Source organism: Bufo bufo, chromosome 4 (genome assembly GCF_905171765.1).
Source record: "Bufo bufo chromosome 4, aBufBuf1.1, whole genome shotgun sequence".
Taxonomy (NCBI): Eukaryota; Metazoa; Chordata; class Amphibia; order Anura; family Bufonidae; genus Bufo; species Bufo bufo.
This window is the reverse complement of record NC_053392.1, coordinates 374,269,599-374,292,452: the sequence shown is the minus strand read 5'-3', so window position 1 is coordinate 374,292,452 and position 22,854 is coordinate 374,269,599. Positions and strand designations below refer to the sequence as shown.

Below are 22,854 nucleotides of genomic sequence, written 5' to 3'. Positions count from 1 at the left end.
CTGAGCATCCGGACCAAGCTCTAGCTCACTCTCCTGCATTACCCAAGATGTCCCTCTCACTGTCGCTGTCAAACAGCATCAGGGTGGATTCTTGGGGGCTGGGAGCTGGTCCTGCAGGTGGCAGAGAGCTGCTGCTGCTCAGAGCCGGGACAGAGGACTCTGTGCCACTAGCTTGTGTCACGAATGACACCACTGCCTCGGCATCTTGAGATGAAATGGGGAGACTTCCACGCCCAAAAAAAATCACGGATGAGGTAGACGCCCCTGCCACCTGCGCCCGACCCTCCGTGGGTAGAGGAGCGGCCCCATGCTGGCAGCAGTCCAACACTGGAACCAACTCCCCTACCACGACCACGGCTGCCGGCACGCCCATGTGCACTCATGATGTGTTTTTATATACAAAAAAATAATGAGGGAATTTGGGCAAACTTTATTGGGTTGGGGACAATGGGGCAAAAAAGGTTAAATAAAATACACGAAAACCTAAAACAAGGAAAAATACTTATTTTTTTGTTTTTTTTTAACAGAAAAAGACGCTGACACTAATCACTACCAACATGAAACCGTAAAACACTAACCCTAAAACACAGAAAAATACACTACAGCTACACTATTCACTCACTAACCTACACTGACTATCTACCAATAACTATCTGGATTATACAGTGGGATGCGAAAGTTTGGGCAACCTTGTTAATCGTCATGATTTTCCTGTATAAATAGTTGGTTGTTACGATAAAAAATTACAGTTAAATATATCATATGGGAGACACACACAGTGATATTTGAGAAGTGAAATTAAGTTTATTGGATTTGCAGAAAGTGTGCTATAATTGTTTAAACAAAATTAGGCAGGTGCATAAATTTGGGCACCACAAAAAAGAAATGAAATCAATATTTAGTAGATCCTCCTTTTGCAGAAATTACAGCCTCTAAACGCTTCCTGTAGGTTCCAATGAGAGTCTGGATTCTGGTTGAAGGTATTTTGGACCATTCCTCTTTACAAAACATCTTTAGTTCATTCAGGTTTGATGGCTTCCGAGCATGGACAGCTCTCTTTAAGTCACACCACTGATTTTCAATTATATTCAGGTCTGGGGACTGAGATGGCCATTCCAGAACGTTGTACTTGTTCCTCTGCATAAATGCCTTAGTGGATTTTGAGCAGTGTTTAGGGTCGTTGTCTTGTTGAAAGATCCATCCCCGGAGAAGCTTCAGCTTTGTCACTGATTCCTGGACATTGGTCTCCAGAATCTGCTGATACTGAGTATAATCCATGCGTCCCTCAACTTTGACAAGACTCCCAGTCCCTGCACTGGCCACACAGCCCCACAGCATGATGGAACCACCACCATATTTTACTGTAGGTAGCAGGTGTTTTTCTTGGAATGCTGTGTTCTTTTTCCTCCATGCATAACGCCCCTTGTTATGGCCAAATAACTCAATTTTAGTTTCATCAGTCCACAGCACCTTATTCCAAAATGAAGCTGGCTTGTCCAAATGTGCTTTAGCCCACCTCAAGCGGCACTTTTTGTGCTGTGGGCGGAGAAAAGGCTTCCTCTGCATCACTCCCGCATACAGCATCTCCTTGTGTAAAGTGCGCCGAATGGTTGAACGATGCACAGTGACTCCATCTGCAGCAAGATGATGTTGTAGGTCTTTGGTGCTGGTCTGTGGGTTGACTCTGACTGTTCTCACCATTCGTCGCTTCTGTCTATCCGCGATTTTTCTTGGTCTGCTACTTCGAGCCTTAACTTGAACTGAGCCTGTGGTCTTCCATTTCCTCAATATGTTCCTAACTGTGGAAACAGACAGCTGAAATCTCTGAGACAGCTTTCTGTATCCTTCCCCTAAACCATGATGGTGAACAATCTTTGTCTTCAGGTCATTTGAGAGTTGTTTTGAGACCCCCATGTTGCTACTCTTCAGAGAAAATTAAAAGAGGAGGGAAACTTACAATTGACCCCCCTAAATACTCTTTCTCATAATTGGATTCACCTGTGTATGTAGGTCAGGGGTCACTGAGCTTACCAAGCCAATTTGAGTTCCAATAATTAGTTCTAAAGGTTTTGGAATCAATAAAATGACAACAGTGCCCAAATTTATGCACCTGCTTAATTTTGTTTAAACAATTATAGCACACTTTCTGTAAATCCAATAAACTTAATTTCACTTCTCAAATATCACTGTGTGTGTCTCCTATATGATATATTTAACTGACATTTTTTATCGTAACAACCAACGATTTATACAGGAAAATCATGACGATTAACAAGGTTGCCCAAACTTTCGCATCCCACTGTATATATGAGCTTACTATATAATGTCACTAACACCCTACACTGGAACCTATCAGCTACACTATTCACTCACTAACCTACACTATCTAACACTATCTGGATTATATACTGTATATGAGGTATCAGAAGTCACAGGAATTCAGCACAGCACAAAGATCACACTCCTCTCTCTCTCACAACGGCATGAAACAGCACAAAATGGCTGTGGGGAGGTTCTCTTATATAGTAAGGGGTAGGCAACTTTCCTATTGGTTGCTAGGGAAGTTGCTAAGCTCTTGCAGCCTTCTCATTGTCCCACAAGCTAGAAGCAGGGAGGGATCATGTGTACTGTGGAAAAAAAAATATATATATTCGAATTTTCAAATATATTGCACTATATTCTAAATATTCGCAAATTCTCGAAGAGCCGATATTCGTGATTAAAATTCGCTATTCGAATATTCACGCTCAACTCTAATACTAAGTCTAGTATGACCGTCCCTCCAGTCGGGTCCTCAACCAGTTGGGAAAGGTAATTGTCTTTGGTTATTGCTAAGAATCTTTTTCCTTTATGAGATATACAGGTTTCAGTTTCCCAGTATATATCTGGGTAGTTGAAGTCCCCAATAATAACCACCTCATTTTGATTTGCCGCCTCGTCTATCATGTTTATTAGTAGATTTTCTGTGGACTCTGGTATACTAGGCGGTTTATAATAAACTCCTATGGCCTCATTCATGCACACGGCCGTTGTTTTGGTCCGCATCCGCGCCGCAGTTTTGGCAGCTCGGATGCGGACCCATTCACTTCAATGGGGCCGCAAAAGATGCAGACAGCACTCCGTGTGCTGTCCACATCTGTTGCTCTGTTCCGTGGTCCGCAATAAAAATATAACATGTCCAATTCTTGTCCGCGCTTTGCGAACAAGAATAGGCAGTTATATTAAAGGCTGCCTGTGCCGTTCCGCAAATTGCGGAACGCACATGGACGCCATGCGTGTTTTGCGGATCCGCAGTTTGCGGACCACAAAACACACAACGGTCGTGTGCATGAGACCTATTAGTATTTTGTTATTATTTTTGCCTCCATGTATTTCTACCCACAGTGACTCCACATGTTCACGTCCCTCACTTATATCTTCTCGGACTGTGGGCTTTAGACAGGACCTTACATAAAGGCAGACCCCTCCCCTCTTTGGTTTTGGGGATCTTTTCTATACAGACTGTAACCCTGTATGTTAACTGCCCAGTTATAGCTATCAATCAGCCATGTCTCAGTTATCCCCACTATATCATAGTCCTCCTCACACATCACTAATTCCAGTTCCCCAGTTTTATCAGCCAGGCTTCTGGCATTAGTATACATACAATTAAGAGGTTTATGTATATTTGTTAGCCTACACCTTTCCTTCTGAACTGTTCTAGTCCCTCCTTCCATTCCTGCCCCAGTCCCATTAACTTGCCTCAGTCTCTATCTGCACTATATTCCCATCCTATAATTACCCTCCCCAGTCCCAACTTTCTAGCCATATTTTCCCCCAATAGAGCTGCCCCTTCCCCATTGAGGTGCAGCCCATCCCTACGATAGATCTTGTAGCCGACAGAAAAGTTGTCCCAGTTTTCCAGGAACCTAAACCCCTCCTTCCTACAGCAGTTCTTGAGCCACTTGTTTACCTCCCTTATCTGCCGTTGCCTTTCTTGTGTCGCTCGTGGCACAGGTTGAATTTCGGAAAACACTACCTTTGAGGTCCTTGCCCAAAGCTTGTGACCTAAATCCCTAAAATTATTTTTAAGGATGCTCCACCTACCTCTAACTTTGTCATTGGTTCCGATATGGACCATGACTGCTGGATCTTCTCCAGCCTCTCCCAGTAATCTGTCAACCCAATCCGCGATGTGCCAAACTCGAGCGCCAGGAAGACAACACACCGTTCGACGATCCCGTTATTTGTGACAGATCGCCCTATCTAATATTTGAGTCTCCCACTACCAGCACCTGTCTGGCCTGCCCTGCTCTCCTGGTCCCCTGCTTACTGGAGCTAAAATTCCCCTGACTGGCAGAGGAAGTGTCCGGCTGCAGCAGTGCTCTCCCTGAACCGACATCTTCCTCATCTGCCAAGATTGCAAACTTGTTGGGCTGTGTCAGATCAGGGCTAGCCTCCCTGTACTCTTCCCTCTACCCTGCTTTCTAACTGTTACCCAGCTAGCTCCCTCACTTTCCTCCACCTCCTCGCTACCACCATCCCCCACATCTACCCCAGAGAGTCCTTGCTCAGTGAGGAAACTCTTAATAATGCCCTGCGCTAGCGGTGTATCCGCTGGTTATGTTGAGGCGCCAGCCTCTACATAACTTTGGTGTATCCGCCTTCCCTTCTAAATGTAAGACAACTTGGATGACCATTTTCTATGCTTAAAACAGGCATAGAAAATGGTAAATGAGATTGACCTACTAGTCTGACCCCTTTCCCACACACTTATTAAAGCTGTTATTAAAGTACATGTTTTACCTAACTAGTTACAAATGTTGTATGTATTGAATGATATAATGTTTCTGTTGTCTGTTTGGATATATTTTCAGTCAGTCATGTAAATCACCCCCCCGGTCCGGCCCCGTACTCCCTTGGCCAGCGCACCAAAACACTGTCTTTTTAAACTGCATGTCATGCCGGTCTTTTAGTATGTAATTGTCCTGAAGAAGGGGTCTTTTCGCCCTTAGGTATAATAAGGATGTGTTAATAAACACATCCTTATTATACCTACCAAGACTGATGTCCCTGATGTCAGTGCCGAAATAGTGTTTCCTCTTCTTCATTTTCTTTACTTTTCATACATATAATGTACAAATAGTAGATAGTATTATGTATACTGTTTATTTAAAACATAGAAAATAGAAAACGTGGATGGTTCATGACATATGCATGGGTGCAGAAGCTCACTATTAAGTAGTTTAGGGGTATGTTCACTTGAGCAAAATAATTGTTTGAAAAATCCAACAAATATTGTGCTTTTGAGGCAGAGTATTGGTTTTCAGCCGCAGGTTCTGCCATGGGTTTGCACAATGATTCTCCACCTCCCCACTCTGTCACTGTGCCACTCTGTGGTCTCCTCATGCTGCTGCCACCTCACCACTCGATGGTCTCCTCATGCTGCTGCCACATTACCACTCTGTAGTCTCCTCATGCTAATGCCACATGACCACTCTGTGGTCTCCTCATGCTGCTGCCACATCACCGCTCTGTGGTCTCCTCACGATGCTGCCACCTCACCACTATGTTACTGGGCCACTCTGTGGTTTCCTCATGCTGCTGCCACCTCACCACTATGTCACTGGTCCACTCTGTGGTCTTCTCATGCTGCTACCACCTCACCACTCGGTGGCCTCATCATGATACTGTCACCTCACCACTCTGTGGTCTCCTCATGCTGCTGCCACCTCATCACTATGTCATTGGGCAACTCTGTAGTCTCCTCATGGTGCTGCCACCTCACCACTCTGTGGTCCTCCTTATTCTGCTGCGACCTCACCACTATGTCACTGTGTCACTCTATGCTCTTCTAATGCTGCTGCCACATCACTACTCTGTGGTGTCCTTATGCTGCTACGATCTCTGTACTCTATCACTTTTCAACTCTGTGGTCTTTTCATGCTGCTGCCACCTCATCTCTATGTCACTATGCCAATCTGTGGTCTTCTCATGCTTCTGCCACCTCACTCCTCTGTCACTGGTCCACTCCATGTTCTCCTCATGCTGCTGCCAGCTCACCACTATTTCACTGGGCCACTCTGTGGTTTCCTCATGCTGCTGCCACTTCATCACTATGTCATTGTGACACTCTGTGGTCTCGTCATGCTGCTGCCATGTCACTACTATGTCACTGGGCCAGTCTGCAGTCTCCTCGTTCTGCTGCCAACTTACCACTATATGGTCTCCTCATACTGCTTCCAACTCACCACTTTGTCACTCGGCCACTTTGTGGTTTCCTCATGCAGCTGCCACCTCACCACTTTGTCACTGTGCCACTCTGTGGTGTCCTCATGCTGCTGCCACCTTATCACTATGTCACTGGGCCACTCTGTGGTCTCCTCATGCTGCTGCCACCTCACCACTATGTCACTGGGCCAGTCTGTGTTCTCCTCATGCTGTTGCCACCTTACCACTCTATGTTCTCATCATGCTGCTGCCACCTCACCACTATGTCACTGGGCCACTTTTAGGTCTCCTCATGCTGCTGCCACCTCACCACTATGTCACTGGGCCAGTCTGTGATTTCCTCATGCTGCTGCCACCTTACCACTCTATGTTCTCCTCATGCTGCAGCCACCTTACCACTCTGTCAATGGGCCACTCTCTGGTCTCCTTATGCTACTGCCACATCACAACTCTGTGGTCTCCTCATGCTGCTGCCACATTACTACTCTGACACTCGGCCACTCTGTGGTCTGCTCATGCTGCTCTCACCTCACCACTATGTCACTGGGCCATTCTGTGGTCTCATGCTGCTGCCACCTCACCACTCTGTGGTCTCCTTATGCTGCTGGCACCTCATCACTATGTCACTGGGTCACTCTGTGGTCTCCTCATGCTGCTGCCACCTCACCACTCTGTCAGTGTGTCACTCTGTGGTCTCCTCATGCTGCTGCCATATCACTACTCTGTGGTGTCCTTATGCTGCTACCACCTCTCCACTCTATCACTTGGCCACTCTTTGGTCTTCTCATGCTGCTGCCACCTCACCACTATGTCACTGTGGCACTCTATGGTCCTCTCATGCTGCTGCCACCTCACTACTATGTCACTGGGATACTGTGTGGTCTCCTCATGCTGCTGCCACATCACCACTCTGTGGTCTCCTCATGCTTCTGCTACATCACTTCTCTGTCACTCGGCCACTCTGTGGTCTGCTCATGCTGCTGCCTCCTCACCACTATGTCACTAGGCCACTCTGTGGTCTCCCCATGCTGCTGCCACATCACCACCCTGTGGTCTCCTCATGCTGCTGGCACCTCACCACTATGTCACTGTGTCACTCTATGTTTTCCTCATGCTGCTGCCACTTAGCCACTCTGTCACTGTGTCACTCTGTTGTCTCCTTATGCTGCTGTCACATCACTACTCTGTGGTGTCCTTATGCTGCTACCACCTCTCCACTATGTCACTGGGCCACTCTGTGCTCTCTTCATGCTACTGCCACCTTAACACTCTGTCACTGTTTAACTCTGTGGTCTCCTCATGCTGCTGCCACATCACTACTCTGAGGTGTTCTTAGGCTTCTACCACCTCTCCACTCTATCACTTTGCCACTCTGTGATCTTCTCATGCTGCTGCCACCTCAACACTATATCACTGGGCCACTCTGTGGTCTCCTTATGCTGCTGCCACCTCATTAATATTTCACAGCGCTACTATGTGGTCTCCTTCTGCTGCTACCTCACCACTCTGGTATCCTCATGCAGCTGCCACCTCACCACTATGTTACTGGGCCACTCTGTGGTCTCCTTATGCTGCTGCCACATCACCACTCTGTGGTCTCCTCGTGCTTCTGCCACCTCACCACTATGTCACTGGGTCACTCTGTGGTCCTCTTATGCTGCTGCCACCTCACCGCTTTGTCACAGTTTTACTTTGTTGTCTCCTCATGCTGCTGCCACAATACTATTCTGTGGTTTTCTTATGCTGCTTCCACCTGTCCACTCTATCACTTGGCCACTCTGTGGTATTCTCATGCTACTGCCACCTCACCACTATGTCACTGCTCCACTGGGTGGTCTCCTCATGCTGATGCCAGCTCACCAGTATGTCACTGTGCCACTCTATAGCCTTTTGATGCTGCTGTCACCTCATCACTATGTTACTGGGCTAGTCTGTGGTCTGCTCATGCTGCTGCCACCTCATCACTATGTCACTGGGCCTCTTTGTGGTCTCCCTATGCTGCTGCCACCTTACCAATCTGTGGACTCCTCATGCTTCTGCCACCTCACCACTCTGTCACTAGGTTACTCTATGGTCTCTTCATGCTGCTGCCACCTCAACACTCTTTTACTGGGCCACTCTGCGGTCTCCTTATGCTGCTGCCACATCACCACTTTGTGGTCTCCTCATGCTGCTGCCGCCACATCACTACTTTGTCACTCGGCCACTAGTATGTCATTGGGCCAGTCTGTGGTCTACTCCTGCTGCTGCCACCTCATCACTCTGTGGTCTTCTCATGCTGCTGGCACCTCATCACTTTGTCACTCTGTCTCTCTGTGGTCTGCTCATGCTGCTGCCACCTCACCACTATGTCACTGGGCCTCTTTGTGGTCTCCCTATGCTTCTGCCACCTCACCAATCTGTGGACTCCTCATGCTGCTGCCACCTCACCACTCTGTCACTGGGCCACTCTTTGGTCTCCTCATGCTGCTGCCACCTTTTACTGGGCCACTCTGTGCTCTCCTCATGCTACTGCCACATCACCAATCTGTGGACTCCTCATGCTGCTGCCACCTCACCACTCTGTCACTGGGCCACTCTTTGGTCTCCTCATGCTGCTGCCACCTCAACACTCTTTTACTGGGCCACTCTGTGGTCTCCTCATACTGATGACACCTCACTACTCCGTGGCCTCCTCATTATGCTGCCTTCTCAACACTATGTCCCTGGACCACCCTTTGGTCTCCTCATGCTTCTGCCACTTCACCAGCCTTTGGTCTCCTCATTCTGCTGCCACCTCATTACTACGTCACTGGGCTATTGTGTGGTTTTCTCATGCTGCGGCCACCTCACCACTCTGTCATCTCCTCATGTAGCTGCCACCTTACCACTATGTCACTGGGTCACTCTGTGGTCTCCTCATGCTACTGCCACCTCACCACTATGTCACTTGGCTACTCTGTGGTCTGCTCTTGATGCTGCCACCTCACCACCCTGGTCTCCTCATGCAGCTGCCACCTCACCACTATGTCACTGGGCCACTCTGTGGTCCCCTTATGCTGCTGCCACATCACTACTTTGTCACTCGGCCACTCTGTGGTCTACTCATGCTGCTGCAACCTTTGTCACTCGGCCACTCTGTGGTCTACTCATGCTGCTGCCACCTCACCACTCTGTGGTCTCCTCATGCTGCTGGCACCTCATCACTTTGTCACTGTGTCTCTCTGTGGTCTGCTCATGCTACTGCCACCTCTCCACTCTTTCACTGGGCCACTCTGTGGTCTCCTTATGCTGCTGCCACATCACCACTATGTCACTGGGCCACTCTGTGGTCTCCTCATGCTGCTTCCACCTCACAATTCTGTCACTTGGCCACTCTGTGGTGTCATCATGCTGCTGCCACCTCAACACTCTATCATTGGGCCCCTCTGACACGGCCGTTCTGAAGTAAAACCTGGTTAGAGGTTCACCTTCCAGCAGGACTACAACCCTAAACATACATCCAGAGTTACAATAGAATTGTTTAGATCAGGCATGCTCAAACTGCGGCCCTCCAGCTGTTGCAAAACTACAACTACCAGCATGCCCGAACAGCCTACAACTATCAGCCTACAGCAGGGCATTGTGGGAGTTGTAGTTTTACAACAGCTGGAGGGTCATAGGTTGAGCATGCCTAGTTAAGGCCTCTTTCACACTTGCGTTGTTGGGATCCGGCATGCACTTCCGTTGCCGGAGGTGCCTGCCGGATCCGGAAAAACGCAAGTGTACTGAAAGCATTTGAAGACGGAACCGTCTTCCAAATGCTTTCAGTGTTACTATGGCACCCAGGACGCTATTAAAGTCCTGGTTGCCATAGTAGGAGCGGGGAGCGGGGGAGAGGTATACTTACAGTCCGTGCGGCTCCCGGGGCGCTCCAGAATGACGTCAGAGCGCCCCATGCGCATGGATGACGTGATCCATGTGATCACGTGATCCATGCGCTTGGGGCGCCCTGACGTCACTCTGGAGCGCCCGGGGAGCCGCACGGACGGTAAGTACACCGCTCCCCCGCTCCCCACTACACTTACCATGGCTGTCAGGACTTTAGCGTCCCGGCAGCCATGGTAACCACTCTGAAAAAGCTAAATGTCGGCTCCGGCAATGCGCCGAAACGACGTTTAGCTTAAGGCCGGATCCGGATCAATGCCTTCCAATGGGCATTAATTCCGGATCCGGCCTTGCGGCAAGTGTTCCGGATTTTTGGCCGGAGCAAAAAGCGCAGCATGCTGCGGTATTTTCTCCGGCCAACAAACGTTCCGTACCGGAACTGAAGACATCCTGATGCATCCTGAACGGATTACTCTCCATTCAGAATGCATTAGGATAATCCTGATCAGGATTCTTCCGGCATAGAGCCCCGACGACGGAACTCTATGCCGGAAGACAATAACGCAGGTGTGAAAGAGCCCTTAGATCAAAATACATTTATGTGTCAGAATGACCAAGTCAAAGTCCAGACCTAAATCCTATTGAGAATCTGTGGCAAGACTTGAAAATTGCTGATTACAGACACTCTCCATCCAATGTGACTGAGCTTGAGCTACGGTATTTTGCAAAGAAGAATGGGCAAAAATTTCAGCCTCTAAATATTATAAAATTATCTGTCCGAGCTCCAGTGGCACGATCCTTCACCTGGGCATGGCCGCACGGGAGAGAGGCGCTACTGAGCTACATATCCTGGTGATGGGACAGCATCAGGGGATGTGGAGCAATGCTTTGTTTCCCCCTGCAGCAGGCGTGTGCTGGAGGAGATGAACAGTGGATCATTTGTTGAGCTGTTCTATTCCTGTGTGCTAGTGTTTCTGATTAATGGAGTGCCTATCAGGTGCTAATCCATTGACCCAGTGCTCTATTTAAACACCTTCGTGGCCATACACCAGTGCCAGTGATAGACTTGTTTGGGTTCACTAGCTTGGGTCCTGGTTCTTGCTCCTGTGCTTATTTGGATTGCTCGTGTTTTTGACCTCGGCTTGTCCTTTGACCATTCTCTGTCTTTTGTGATTTGTACTGTGCATCCCATTTGGCTTGTCTTTTGACCTCTCTCTGTCTCTTGTTGTTGTACTGCGTTGTCCTCCTGGTTCTGACCCATTTATGTGTGACTCTATCTTTGTGTCGTTTGTCTCTAGGTGTTTGTCTGTCTCTGCACCTTTGTAGCATAGGGACTATTGACCAGTTGCAGTCTTGCTACCTAGGGCTTGCACTGCAAGTAGGTAGGCAAAGCAGGCTGGATTCTAGGTTAGGGCTCACTGTCTGTGTCTGTTTCCTACCTACAGGCGTTACACCAGATGTGCAAAGCTGGTAGAGACATACCCCAAATGACTTGCAGCTGTAATAACAGCTAAAGATGGTCTTACAAAGTATTGACTCAGGGGGGCTAATTATGCACGCTGCATTTTCCAGATTTTTATTTATTAAAACTTTTAAAAACCTTGTATAATTTTCTTTTCACTTAACACATACTTGCTACTTTTTGTTGGTCTATCACACTGGGGTTAGAGGAGGGATATAAACCACTGGGCCTTACGATGTAAACTGTTTGAGGAACGACATTGCGATTAGCCACAAGACTCCTTTGATGTCAGAAACAGCCCTGTATTGATGTTTTGCGTTTTTTTAAAATCTGGTCAGTTCTACAATATTTTTTTCTAATACCTCATTCATTTTTTTTGTCTTTATACTTAAAACACCCTACGCTACTTTAATGAAATGATACTTCCTTAAAAAAATATTCCTTTTTGATGTTTGTGAACTGATACTAATTGTATTGAATTAAATAATCTTAAAATAAAAAACATTTATGTAACATGGAACAATGAACATGAATTATTGTGTATACTGGTTAACAGATTAATAATTAACAGATCTTCTGTTAAGTAGTAGTTCTAAAATGAATTGAAATGAATGCACATTATCAGCCCATTTGTTATGACGCTGTCTACATTTTTATCTAATTATATGCTACATTTTCCAGTATTGAGCAATTAATTAGTATTTTTAATACAATAAGCCAAAAAAATAGACTGCAAAATAAATGTTTGATCTTAGACTATAGTTTTGTTTAGAGAAACCAAGCATGCTCATGTAATGGAAACTTTTAACCCCTTAAGGACTCAGCCCTATTTCACCTTAAGGACTTGGCCATTTTTTGCAAATCTGACCAGTGTCAATTTAAGTGCTGATAACTTTAAAACGCTTTTACTTACCCAGGCCGTTCTGAGATTGTTTTTTCGTCACATATTGTACTTCATGACACTGCTAAAATTGGGTCAAAAAAGTAAATTTTTTTGCATAAAGTTTCTGTACTTCTGTAATACATAGTAATACCCCCAAAAATTGTGATGACTTTACATTCCCCATATGTCTACTTCATGTTTGTATCATTTTGGGAATGATATTTTATTTTTTGGGGATGTTACATAGCTTTGAAGTTTAGAAGCAAATTTAGAAATTTTTCTGAAATTTTCCAAATCCCACTTTTTATGGACCAGTTCAGGTTTGAAGTCACTTTGTGAGGCCTACATAATAGAAACATCCAAAAATGACCCCATTCTAGAAACTACACCCCTCAAGGTATTCAAAACAGTTTTTACAAACTTTGTTAACCCTTTAGGTCTTCCACAAGACTTCATGGCAAATGGACATAAAATGTAAGAATTTAGATTTTTTGGAAAATTTTCCAATATAATCAATTCTTTCCAGGAAAAAAACAAGGGTTAACTGCCAAACAAAACTCAATATGCGTTGCCCTGATTCTGTAGTTTGCAGAAACACCCCATATGTGGTCGTAAACTACTGTTTGGCCAAACGGGAGGACATAGAAGGAGGGGAACGCCATATGGTTTTTGCAAGGCAGATTTTGCAGGACTGGTTTTGTTTATACCATGTCCCATTTGAAGCCCCGCGTTGCACCCCATGAATAGAAATTTCAAAAAAGTGACTTCAACTAAGAAAGTACACCCCTCAAGGTATTCAAAACTGGGTTTAAAAACGTTGTTAACCCTTTATGTGTTCCACAAGTGTTAATGGCAGATGGAGAAACAATTTTGAAATTTCTATTTTTTTGAAAATTTTCAATTTTAACCCATTTTCTCCCGTAATAAAGTAAGAGTTAACTGCCAAACAAAACTCAATATGGGTTGCCCTGATTCTGTAGTTTTCAAAAACACCCCATATGTGGTCGTAAACTACTGTTTGGCAAAACGGGAGGACATAGAAGGAGGGGAACGCCATATGGGTTTTGGAAGGCAGATTTTGCAGGACTGGTTTCGTTTATACCATGTCCCATTTTAAGCCCCCCGTTGAACACCTAGAATAGAAATTTCAAAAAAAGTGACTCCATCTAAGAAAGTACACCCCTCAAGGTATTCAAAACTGGGTTTACAAACTTTGTTAAGCCTTTAGGTGTTCCACAAGAGTTAATGGCAGATGGAGAAACAATTTAGAAATTTTAATTTTTTGGAAAATTTTCTATTTTATCCCTTACTTTTTTACTGGAAAAAATGGGTTAACTGCCAAACAAAACTCAATATGGGTTGCCCTGATTCTGTAGTTTACAGAAACACCCCATATGTGGTCATAAACTACTATTTGGCTAAACGGCAGGACATAGAAGAAAGGGAACGCCATATGGTTTTTGGAAGGCAGATTTTGCTGGACTGGTTTATTTACACCATGTACCCTTTCAAGGCCCCTGATGCACCCCTAGAGTAGAAACTCCATAAAAGTGACCCCATGTAGGAAACTACGGGATAAGGTGGTTGTTGTTTTGGGACTATTTTAGGGTAATTATGATTTTTGGTTGCTCTATATTACACTTTTTTGAGGCAAGGTAACAAAAAATTTTAATTCTAAAATTGTTTCTACATTCGCTATTTAGTTTTGTGGAACACCTAAAGGGTTAACAAAGTTTGTAAAGTAACTTTTGAATACCTTGAGGGGTGTAGTTTCTTAGATGGGGTCACTTTTTGGAGTTTATAATCTAGGCTACATCAGGGGGGGCTTCTAATGGGACATGGTGTAAAAAAAAACAGTCCATCAAAATCTGCCTTCCAGAAACCATATGGAGTTCCCTTCGTTCTATGCCCTGCCGTGTGGCTATATAGCCATTTACGACCACATATGGGGTGATTCTGCAAACTACAGAATCAGGGAAATAAATATTTAGTTTTGTTTGGCTGTTAACCCTTCTTTTATTACTGGAAAAAAAGGACTCAAATGGAAATTTTGCCAAAAAATTGGTGTTTTGGCACCGTTTTTATTTTATATTTTTAACGCTGTTCATCCGAGGGCAGATTCTTACGGACGCGGCGATACCTAATATGTCTACTTTTTTAAATTTATTTTGATTTTACACTATATTATCATTTTAGGAACCCAAAAAATTATTTTAGTATCTCCATAGCCTGGGAGCTACAGTTTTTTTTTTTTTTTGGGCGACTATCTAATGTAGGGGCTAATTTTTTGCGGGATGAGATGGCGGTTTTATTGGCACTAATTGGGGGTGCATATGACATTTTGATCGCTTGCTATAACACTTTTTGTGATGTTAGGTGACAAAAATAGCTTTTTTTTACACTTTTTTTTTCTTTTTTAACGCTGTTCATCAGGGGGGGGTTGGGTTACATGTTACTTTTATAGAGAAGATTTTTACGGACGCGTCGATGCCTAATATGTATGGCACTCAGACTTTGGAGACACTAAGCAGGCATCCTCAAACTGCAGCCCTCCAGATGTTGTAAAACTACAATTCCCACCATGCCGCAGCTGATGGCTGTAGGTTGTCTGGGCATGCTGGGAGTTATAGTTTTACAATATCTGGAGGGCTGCAGTTTGAGGATGCCTGCACTAAAACAAATATTTATTTGGGAAAAAAAAAAATTTCCGTGTCTCCAAAGTCTGAGAGCCATAGTTTTTTATGTTCTCTAGGGGACTGTTGGGGTTTATAAAAATGTTGTACTCCATGGAAGTGTGATACACCCTGAAGCAATCTGATAACGCAGAGGCCCGGATGATCAGGGCACGTGTCGCACTGAGTGGTGGTGTCCTTCCGTATCCCCCTCCTGCGACACACTCTGCACTTTTTTTGGGTTCGTCCCTTCTTTCCAGTATGGGGGACCACACCTGGAAAATGTTGGCCAGGGACGATCCGGGCGCCTCCAATTCCCAAGGTACTCCGGCCTGCTCTTTCCCAGTCCGAAAAGATCAGGACCTTGAGGACTGCCTCATAGAATTGGAGGAATGTCCCTGTGCTGCCAGCGCTTCGGGATAGTGCAAAAGAGTTGTACATGGCAACCTGCACCAAGTAGACCGCAACTTTTTTGTACCATGCCCGGGTTTTGCGTATGGCATTATATGGCTTGAGGACTTGATCAGAGAGATCAACTCCTCCCATATACCGATTGTAGTTGACGATACAATCGGGCTTGAGGACCGTTGCCACGGTACCTCGCACAGAGACGGGGGTGGTGCTGTTACCGTGGATTGTGGACAGCATAAGGACATCCCTCTTGTCCTTATACCTGACCAGCAAAAGGTTTCCACTAGTAAGGGCACGGGTCTCACCCCTGGGGATAGGTACCTGGAGGGGGTAGGCAGGGAGGCGCGTTGATTTTTCCGCACGGTCCCACAAGCGAACGTGGATCTGGCGGCAAGGGACTTGAACAAGGGAATGCTAGTATAAAAGTTATCCACGTAAAGGTGGTAACCCTTATTTAGCAGTGGGTACATAAGGTCCCACACGAGTTTCCTGCTAACACCCAGAGTGGGGGGACATTCTGGGGGTTCAATATGGGAATCTCGCCCCTCGTACACACGAAATTTGTAAGTGTACCCTGAGGCGCTCTCACAAATTTTGTACATTTTCACGCCATACCTCGCCCGCTTAGTGGGAATGTATTGGCGGAAACTGAGTCTCCCCTTAAACGCAACGAGCGACTCATCAACCACGACCTCCGTTCCAGGTCCGTAGGCCTGTACAAATTTGGCCCCGAAGTGATCGATGACCGGCCGTATCTTATACAGACGTTCATGGGCAGGATCACCTCGGGGGGGACATGCTGCATTATCTGAATAATGCAGACATTTCCGGATGGCCTCAAACCGGGGACGTGCCATGGCCATACTGTAGAGTGGGGTCTGGTAGAGGACGTCCCCACTCCAGTATTGCCTGACACTGGGTTTTTGCACTAGACGGTGATGGGTGCCGATTAGGGGGGATCTCAGGAGCCTGGTGAGGACGGTGCTGCAGGGTGCTCGTGCAGAACAGGAAGAGGAGGGAAGAGAGGAGCGCAGGAAGTTTGAATCTCGCACCTCTCTAACTGCACCAATCAGCACCCTGGACAGCAGGCATCAGCACCATGGCCAGCACCGCCTCTACAAATCTTCGTACTGCGATTGGTGGTGTGTAATCACGCCACCGATCGCAGTCTTTTTCCAGTTCATCAGGTCACCGGAGACCCGAATGGACCGGAAACGCAGCAAACCGCAGGTCTGAATTGACCTGCGGTTTTCTGCGATCGCCGATACGGGGGGGTCACATGACCCCCCTGGCGTTGTGACAGGATGCCGGCTGAATGATTTCAGCCGGCATCCTGTTCAGATTAACCCCCGCGGCGCCGCAATCGCGATTTAAACTTAGGACGTACCGGTACGCCCTGAGTCCTTAAGGATTCGGGAAATTGGGCATACTGTTACGCCCTGTCCTTAAGGGGTTAAACAAACAACTGCTTTTAAACAACCATATTTCTGGTTTATCTGGGATTCATATATCTGTTTATTATTACTTATACCAAGAGGATATGACATGTTAGGTAGGCATCCCATATGTCAGTTTTTAGGATTTTAATTTGTCTCACTGTGTGTTTGAGCTTTAAGGGCCACATTTATTAAGACTGGCGTTTTAGACTCCGGTCTTAAAAAGTTCCTGCGCTAGCGGTGGTTCCGCCGAAGTTATGTAGAGTCGCCGGCCTCTACATAACTTCGGTGTATCCGCCTTCCTTTCTAAATGTAAGACAGCAAGGATGACCATTTTCTATGTATAAAAACAGGCATAGAAAATGGTAAATGAGATGGGCCTACCAGCCTGTCCCCTTTCTCACCCACTTATTAAAGCTGTTATTAAGTACATGTTTTACCTAACCATGTTTTGCCTAACCAAATGTTGTATGTATTGAATGATATAATGTTTCTGTTGTCCGTTTCGATCGGGCCCCGTACTTCCTGGCCAGTGCACCAAAACTCTGTTTTTTAAACCGCATGTCATGCCAGTCTTTTAGTATGTAATTGTTCTGAAGAAGAGGGCTTTTTGACCTTGAAATGTTGACTTTAATAAACACATTCTTATTATACCTACCAAGAATGATGTCCCTGCTGTCAGTGCCAGAATAGTGTTTCCTTTTCTTCATTCTCTTTACTTTTCATACATATAATGTACAAATAGTAGATAGTATCATGTATACTGTTTATTTAAAACATAGAAAATAGGAAACGTGGATGGTTCATGACATATGCATGGGTGCACAAGCTCACTATTAAGTAGTTTAAGGGTATGTTCACTTGAGCAAAATAATTGTTTGAAAAATCCAACAAATATTGTGCTTTTGGAAACCTTGGCAGAAATCTGAGGCAGAGCATTGGTTTTCATCAGCAGGTTCTGCGATGGATTTGCACAATGATTAGTCCCATCCAACGGGGCTGGGTCAGTGTGCGCCCACCCACCGAGGTTTTCAGCTTTCTGAAAAAAGAAGCTGCAGTCATTGCCTCCCATAGAAAACCATGGTAGGCCGATTTGAGGTGATTTTTGTAGAATGGTTCTGACCCTGTTTCCCTGTCAAAATAGTGGCCTAACTATTATGTGCTATATTTAGCAATAGTGACCACCAATCTGCAATGCTGGCATTTTGATACTTTCTATGTCCCCTTCTGGTTTCTGCTTCTTGGTGGTGGTGACCTACTTGAATCAGTTATCATGAGACACATGGATGCAGAAACAGCAGGAGACACAGGAAGAATTGAAATGGCAGTGTCAGGGGATTAACCAGGTAGGTATTTCCTGATTTCCTTTTTTCAATCCATTTTACCTCTTTTCTCATGATTTATTATCCACCACACAAACTCTTTTACATCCAATATTTTGTTTTACAGATTTTCTCAAAAAGAGGCAGTTAAAAAAGCAAAGTTATTTATTATAAGACTCACTACCCTACCTTTACCCACTGCAACACATGCATCAAGGTGAAGCATGCCATCTGAAGGTACAATGCAACTACAGTACTGCTTTGAGACAATAAACAAGTCATGTGAAAAGAATAATTGGGCAAACAACATAAGGATTCCCATGTATGTGTTCATGGTAAGCACCATTTTGGCTACAATAGCTGGAAATCTTGCCGTGATCATCTCCATAGCTCATTTCAAGCAGCTTCACACCCCAACAAATTACCTGATTCTTTCCATGGCCACTGTGGACTTACTATTGGGGTGTCTTGTTATGCCATACAGCATGGTTAGGTCAGTGGAGAACTGCTGGTATTTTGGAGAAATCTTCTGTAAAATCCATACTGGAATAGACATAATGCTCAGTACAGCTTCCATATTCCACCTCTCATTTATCTCCGTGGATAGATATTACGCAGTATGTGATCCATTGAGATATAAGACAAGAATGAATCTTTTTACTGTACTTATAATGATTATTGTCAGTTGGGTGCTACCTGCTATTTTTGCCTTTGGTATGATCTTCCTTGAACTTAATATAAAGGGTTCTGAATCATATTTCTACAATGAGGTCAGCTGCATTGGAGGCTGCTTTGTGTTTTTCACTGAAATATCAGGGATAGTGGCCTCCATGTTGTCCTTCTTTATTCCCGGATTCATTATGATCTGTATTTATGGAAAAATATACGTCATTGCCAGAAGACAAGCAAGATCGATTAAAGACATTCCAAGTCAGATGCAATTCCAGATTGATCTTAATGGAAGACAACATGGATCCCGATGCAGAGAAAGGAAAGCAGCTAAAACCCTGGGAACAATTATGGGAGTTTTTCTGTTTTGCTGGTCACCTTTCTTTTTCTCCACAGCTACTGGTCCATTTTTGAACTATGGTATTCCACCCATTGTCATTGATGCATTTGTATGGATTGGATATTTAAATTCAGCTTTCAACCCAATAGTTTATGCTTTCTTCTATATGTGGTTCCGGAGAGCACTAAAACTGATTTTATTTGGAAAAGTTTTTCAGTTTGATTCTTCTAGAACTATTTTATATTATGAGTAATCCATCAAGACAAGCAAAAAATTTAGAAAATAATGAACACTGAAACAATATGACTGTCTGAATAAGTATACTTTACATAAATAGAAAACCCAAGCAATATTCTATCATACACTATACTACTATATACAACTATGGGTGTCTATCTATATACCGGTATCTATGTATATTATCTCAAAATATACACGAGACACAATTAGATGACTACTTTAATTTATCTAAATATCTAAGTATCAATTTTCTTAGGCTACTTTCACACTAGCTTTTTTGCTGGATCCGGTTGTATTATCTTTAACATTTGTTTAACATTGCCAAAACAGATCCATTTAAAATTCCATTGAAAGTCAATGGAGGACGGATCCGTTTTTTTTTTGTGGCAGATTGTTTTTCCCAGGACAGAAAGCAAATACAACATTTTGCGGTTTCCTCTCTGGTCTGTGAAGGCAACTAAACGAAATGGAATGCATTTTGGAGCATTCCGTTCAGTTTTGTCCCCATTGACAATGAGTGGGGACAAAACTGAAGCATTTTTTTCCGGTATTGAGCCCCTATGATAGAACTCAATACCGGAAAACTTTAATGCTAGCGTGAAAGTACCCTCAAAGTAAATGTCTAATTTTTACTACCATATTGTTTTATGTTTGGTATTCTGTGCTCATTCAACTGTCACTAGGCTTAGAATATATATATATATATATATATATATATACACACTCACCTAAAGAATTATTAGGAACACCATACTAATACGGTGTTGGACCCCCTTTTGCCTTCAGAACTGCCTTAATTCTACGTGGCATTAATTCAACAAGGTGCTGATAGCATTCTTTCGAAATGTTGGCCCATATTGATAGGATAGCATCTTGCAGTTGATGGAGATTTGAGGGATGCACATCCAGGGCACGAAGCTCCCGTTCCACCACATCCCAAAGATGCTCTATTGGGTTGAGATCTGGTGACTGTGGGGGCCATTTTATTACAGTGAACTCATTGTCATGTTCAAGAAACCAATTTGAAATGATTCGAGCTTTGTGACATGGTGCATTATCCTGCTGGAAGTAGCCATCAGAGGATGGATACATGTTCTCATTCTGTTTACGCCAAATTCGGACTCTACCATTTGAATGTCTCAACAGAAATCGAGACTCATCAGACCAGGCAACATTTTTCCAGTCTTCAACAGTCCAATTTTGGTGAGCTTGTGCAAATTGTAGCCTCTTTTTTCTATTTGTAGTGGAGATGAGTGGTACCCGGTGGGGTCTTCTGCTGTTGTAGCCCATCCGCCTCAAGGTTGTGCGTGTTGTGGCTTCACAAATGCTTTGCTGCATACCTTGGTTGTAACGAGTGGTTATTTCAGTCAACGTTGCTCTTCTATCAGCTTGAATCAGTCGGCCCATTCTCCTATGACCTCTAGCATCCACAAGGCATTTTTGCCCACAGGACTGCCGCATACTGGATGTTTTTCCCTTTTCACACCATTCTTTGTAAGCCCTAGAAATGGTTGTGCGTGAAAATCCCAGTAACTGAGCAGATTGTGAAATACTCAGACCGGCCCGTCTGGCACCAACAACCATGCCACGCTCAAAATTGCTTAAATCACCTTTCTTTCCCATTCTGACATTCAGTTTGGAGTTCAGGAGATTGTCTTGACCAGGACCACACCCCTAAATGCATTGAAGCAACTGCCATGTGATTGGTTGACTAGATAATTGCATTAATGAGAAATAGAACAGGTGTTCCTAATAATTCTTTAGGTGAGTGTATATATATATATATATATAAATATATATAAATATATATAAATATTACTGTATTATGATTACTTAAGGATAATGTAACAACAGTATGCAGCAATTCCAAAACTCCCCTGGTGGTTTCTAACGGCAGCTAGAATTGTAAAATGTTACTTTTTGTCTACGCAAGTAATTTGGACCTCCTATCAGAAGCGGGGCACTAAACATTGCATTAATAAACATGAGAGATGAGTGAATGTCTTGAAATTCATTTCGGGTCCGAATCTAACTAATCGGTTAAAAGATTTAATTTGGGTACAAATAAATTCATCCTGATCAAAAGTGCTACAGTTGACCTAAAAATCTGAGGTTTCCTAAGACTCTTTTTTCTCTCTTGTCTTTTTATTTATTTATTTATTTATTTAATTAATTTCTATCTCTCTCCCTTTTCAAGGTCTTTAACGCGAAGACTGCATTAGTACTGTCAGGGTGAGAGTGACGTATATTGCTATGGACAGGGCTGGACTGGGACTGAAATTCAGTCGTGGCATTTTAAAACAGACAAGCCCACTTTTTGCGCGGTGCATGTGAAATATGTTTGCACCCCAGTGCTAATGGATTATTTGGAAGGACAATACATTTACCACTACACACATCCAGGAGAACAGAGCACTAAATGCCTATTACTTCCAGTGACATCTCCTCTGATGTAGATGTTCCATCTCCTCAACTTTTTTATTGAGAGCAACTATAATGACATCTTCCAGTCATGCCTTATATCTGCAGAGTTTACCACAGACATTTTTGTTCCCCCCTTTTTAACATTCTTCCCCTTCTGGTGCTCCATCAGTGCTATCATGCTGCTACCCCCAATTCTGTGCCTTTTGTGCTCCCCAATGCCCCCAAACACTATACTGAAGACATAACAGTGCCATACAGTCCCCACATACTAATAGTGCTCGCAAAGGTCCCACTGAATATAATTCTCTTCCAAAGTCCCCTAAATACTAATAGTGCCCCCTACACTGATAATACTTCCTAAGAGTGCCCCTGTTGGTAGTAGTGCCTTCCATATTGTGCTCAATAAAAATTCCCCCCACTGTACCGCCAGTTGTAATAATGCCCCTTAAAGTGCCCTCATTAGTAATAAGGCCCCTCTATACCCCCCCCCCCCGATAGTGCCCCAAGTTGTAAGGGCCCTTTATAGTGCCCCATGTAGTTTTCATAGGCCTCTCTATAATGCCCCCATTATTTAATTTTGGCTCCTCTATAGTGGCCCAGTACCTAATATAGGCCCATCTATAGTGCCACAGTAGTTAATATAAGCTGCTCTATACTGTCCCAGGAGTTATAGGCCCTTTACAGTGCCCTAGCAGTTAATTTAGCCCCCTCTACAGTGCCGCCAGTAGTTAATATAGACCCCTCTATAATGCCCCCAATAGTTATTATAGGCACCCTCTATAGTGTCCCAGTAGTTAGTATAGACCCCTATATAGTGTCCCTAGTAGTTAATATAGAGCCCTATATATTGCCCCAGTAGTTATAATAGGTTCCTCTATAGTGATCCAGTAGTTAATTCACATTCCACTATTGTGCCCCAGTAGTTGATATAGGCCCCTC

At 44.4% G+C, this 22,854-nt stretch overlaps 1 protein-coding gene across 1 annotated transcript in view; it reads left to right on the top strand.

The window, feature by feature from the left end:
- Positions 1–19,829, top strand: part of LOC120997071 (trace amine-associated receptor 1-like) — a 77,117-nt gene extending 57,288 nt beyond the window's left edge. The window contains exon 2 of the mRNA XM_040426979.1: positions 18,370–19,829. Coding sequence (XP_040282913.1) covers positions 18,467–19,504 — 1,038 coding nt within the window. The 5' untranslated portion in view covers positions 18,370–18,466 and the 3' untranslated portion in view covers positions 19,505–19,829. The remainder of the gene's footprint in view (positions 1–18,369) is intronic.
- Positions 19,830–22,854: the final 3,025 nt, after the last annotated feature.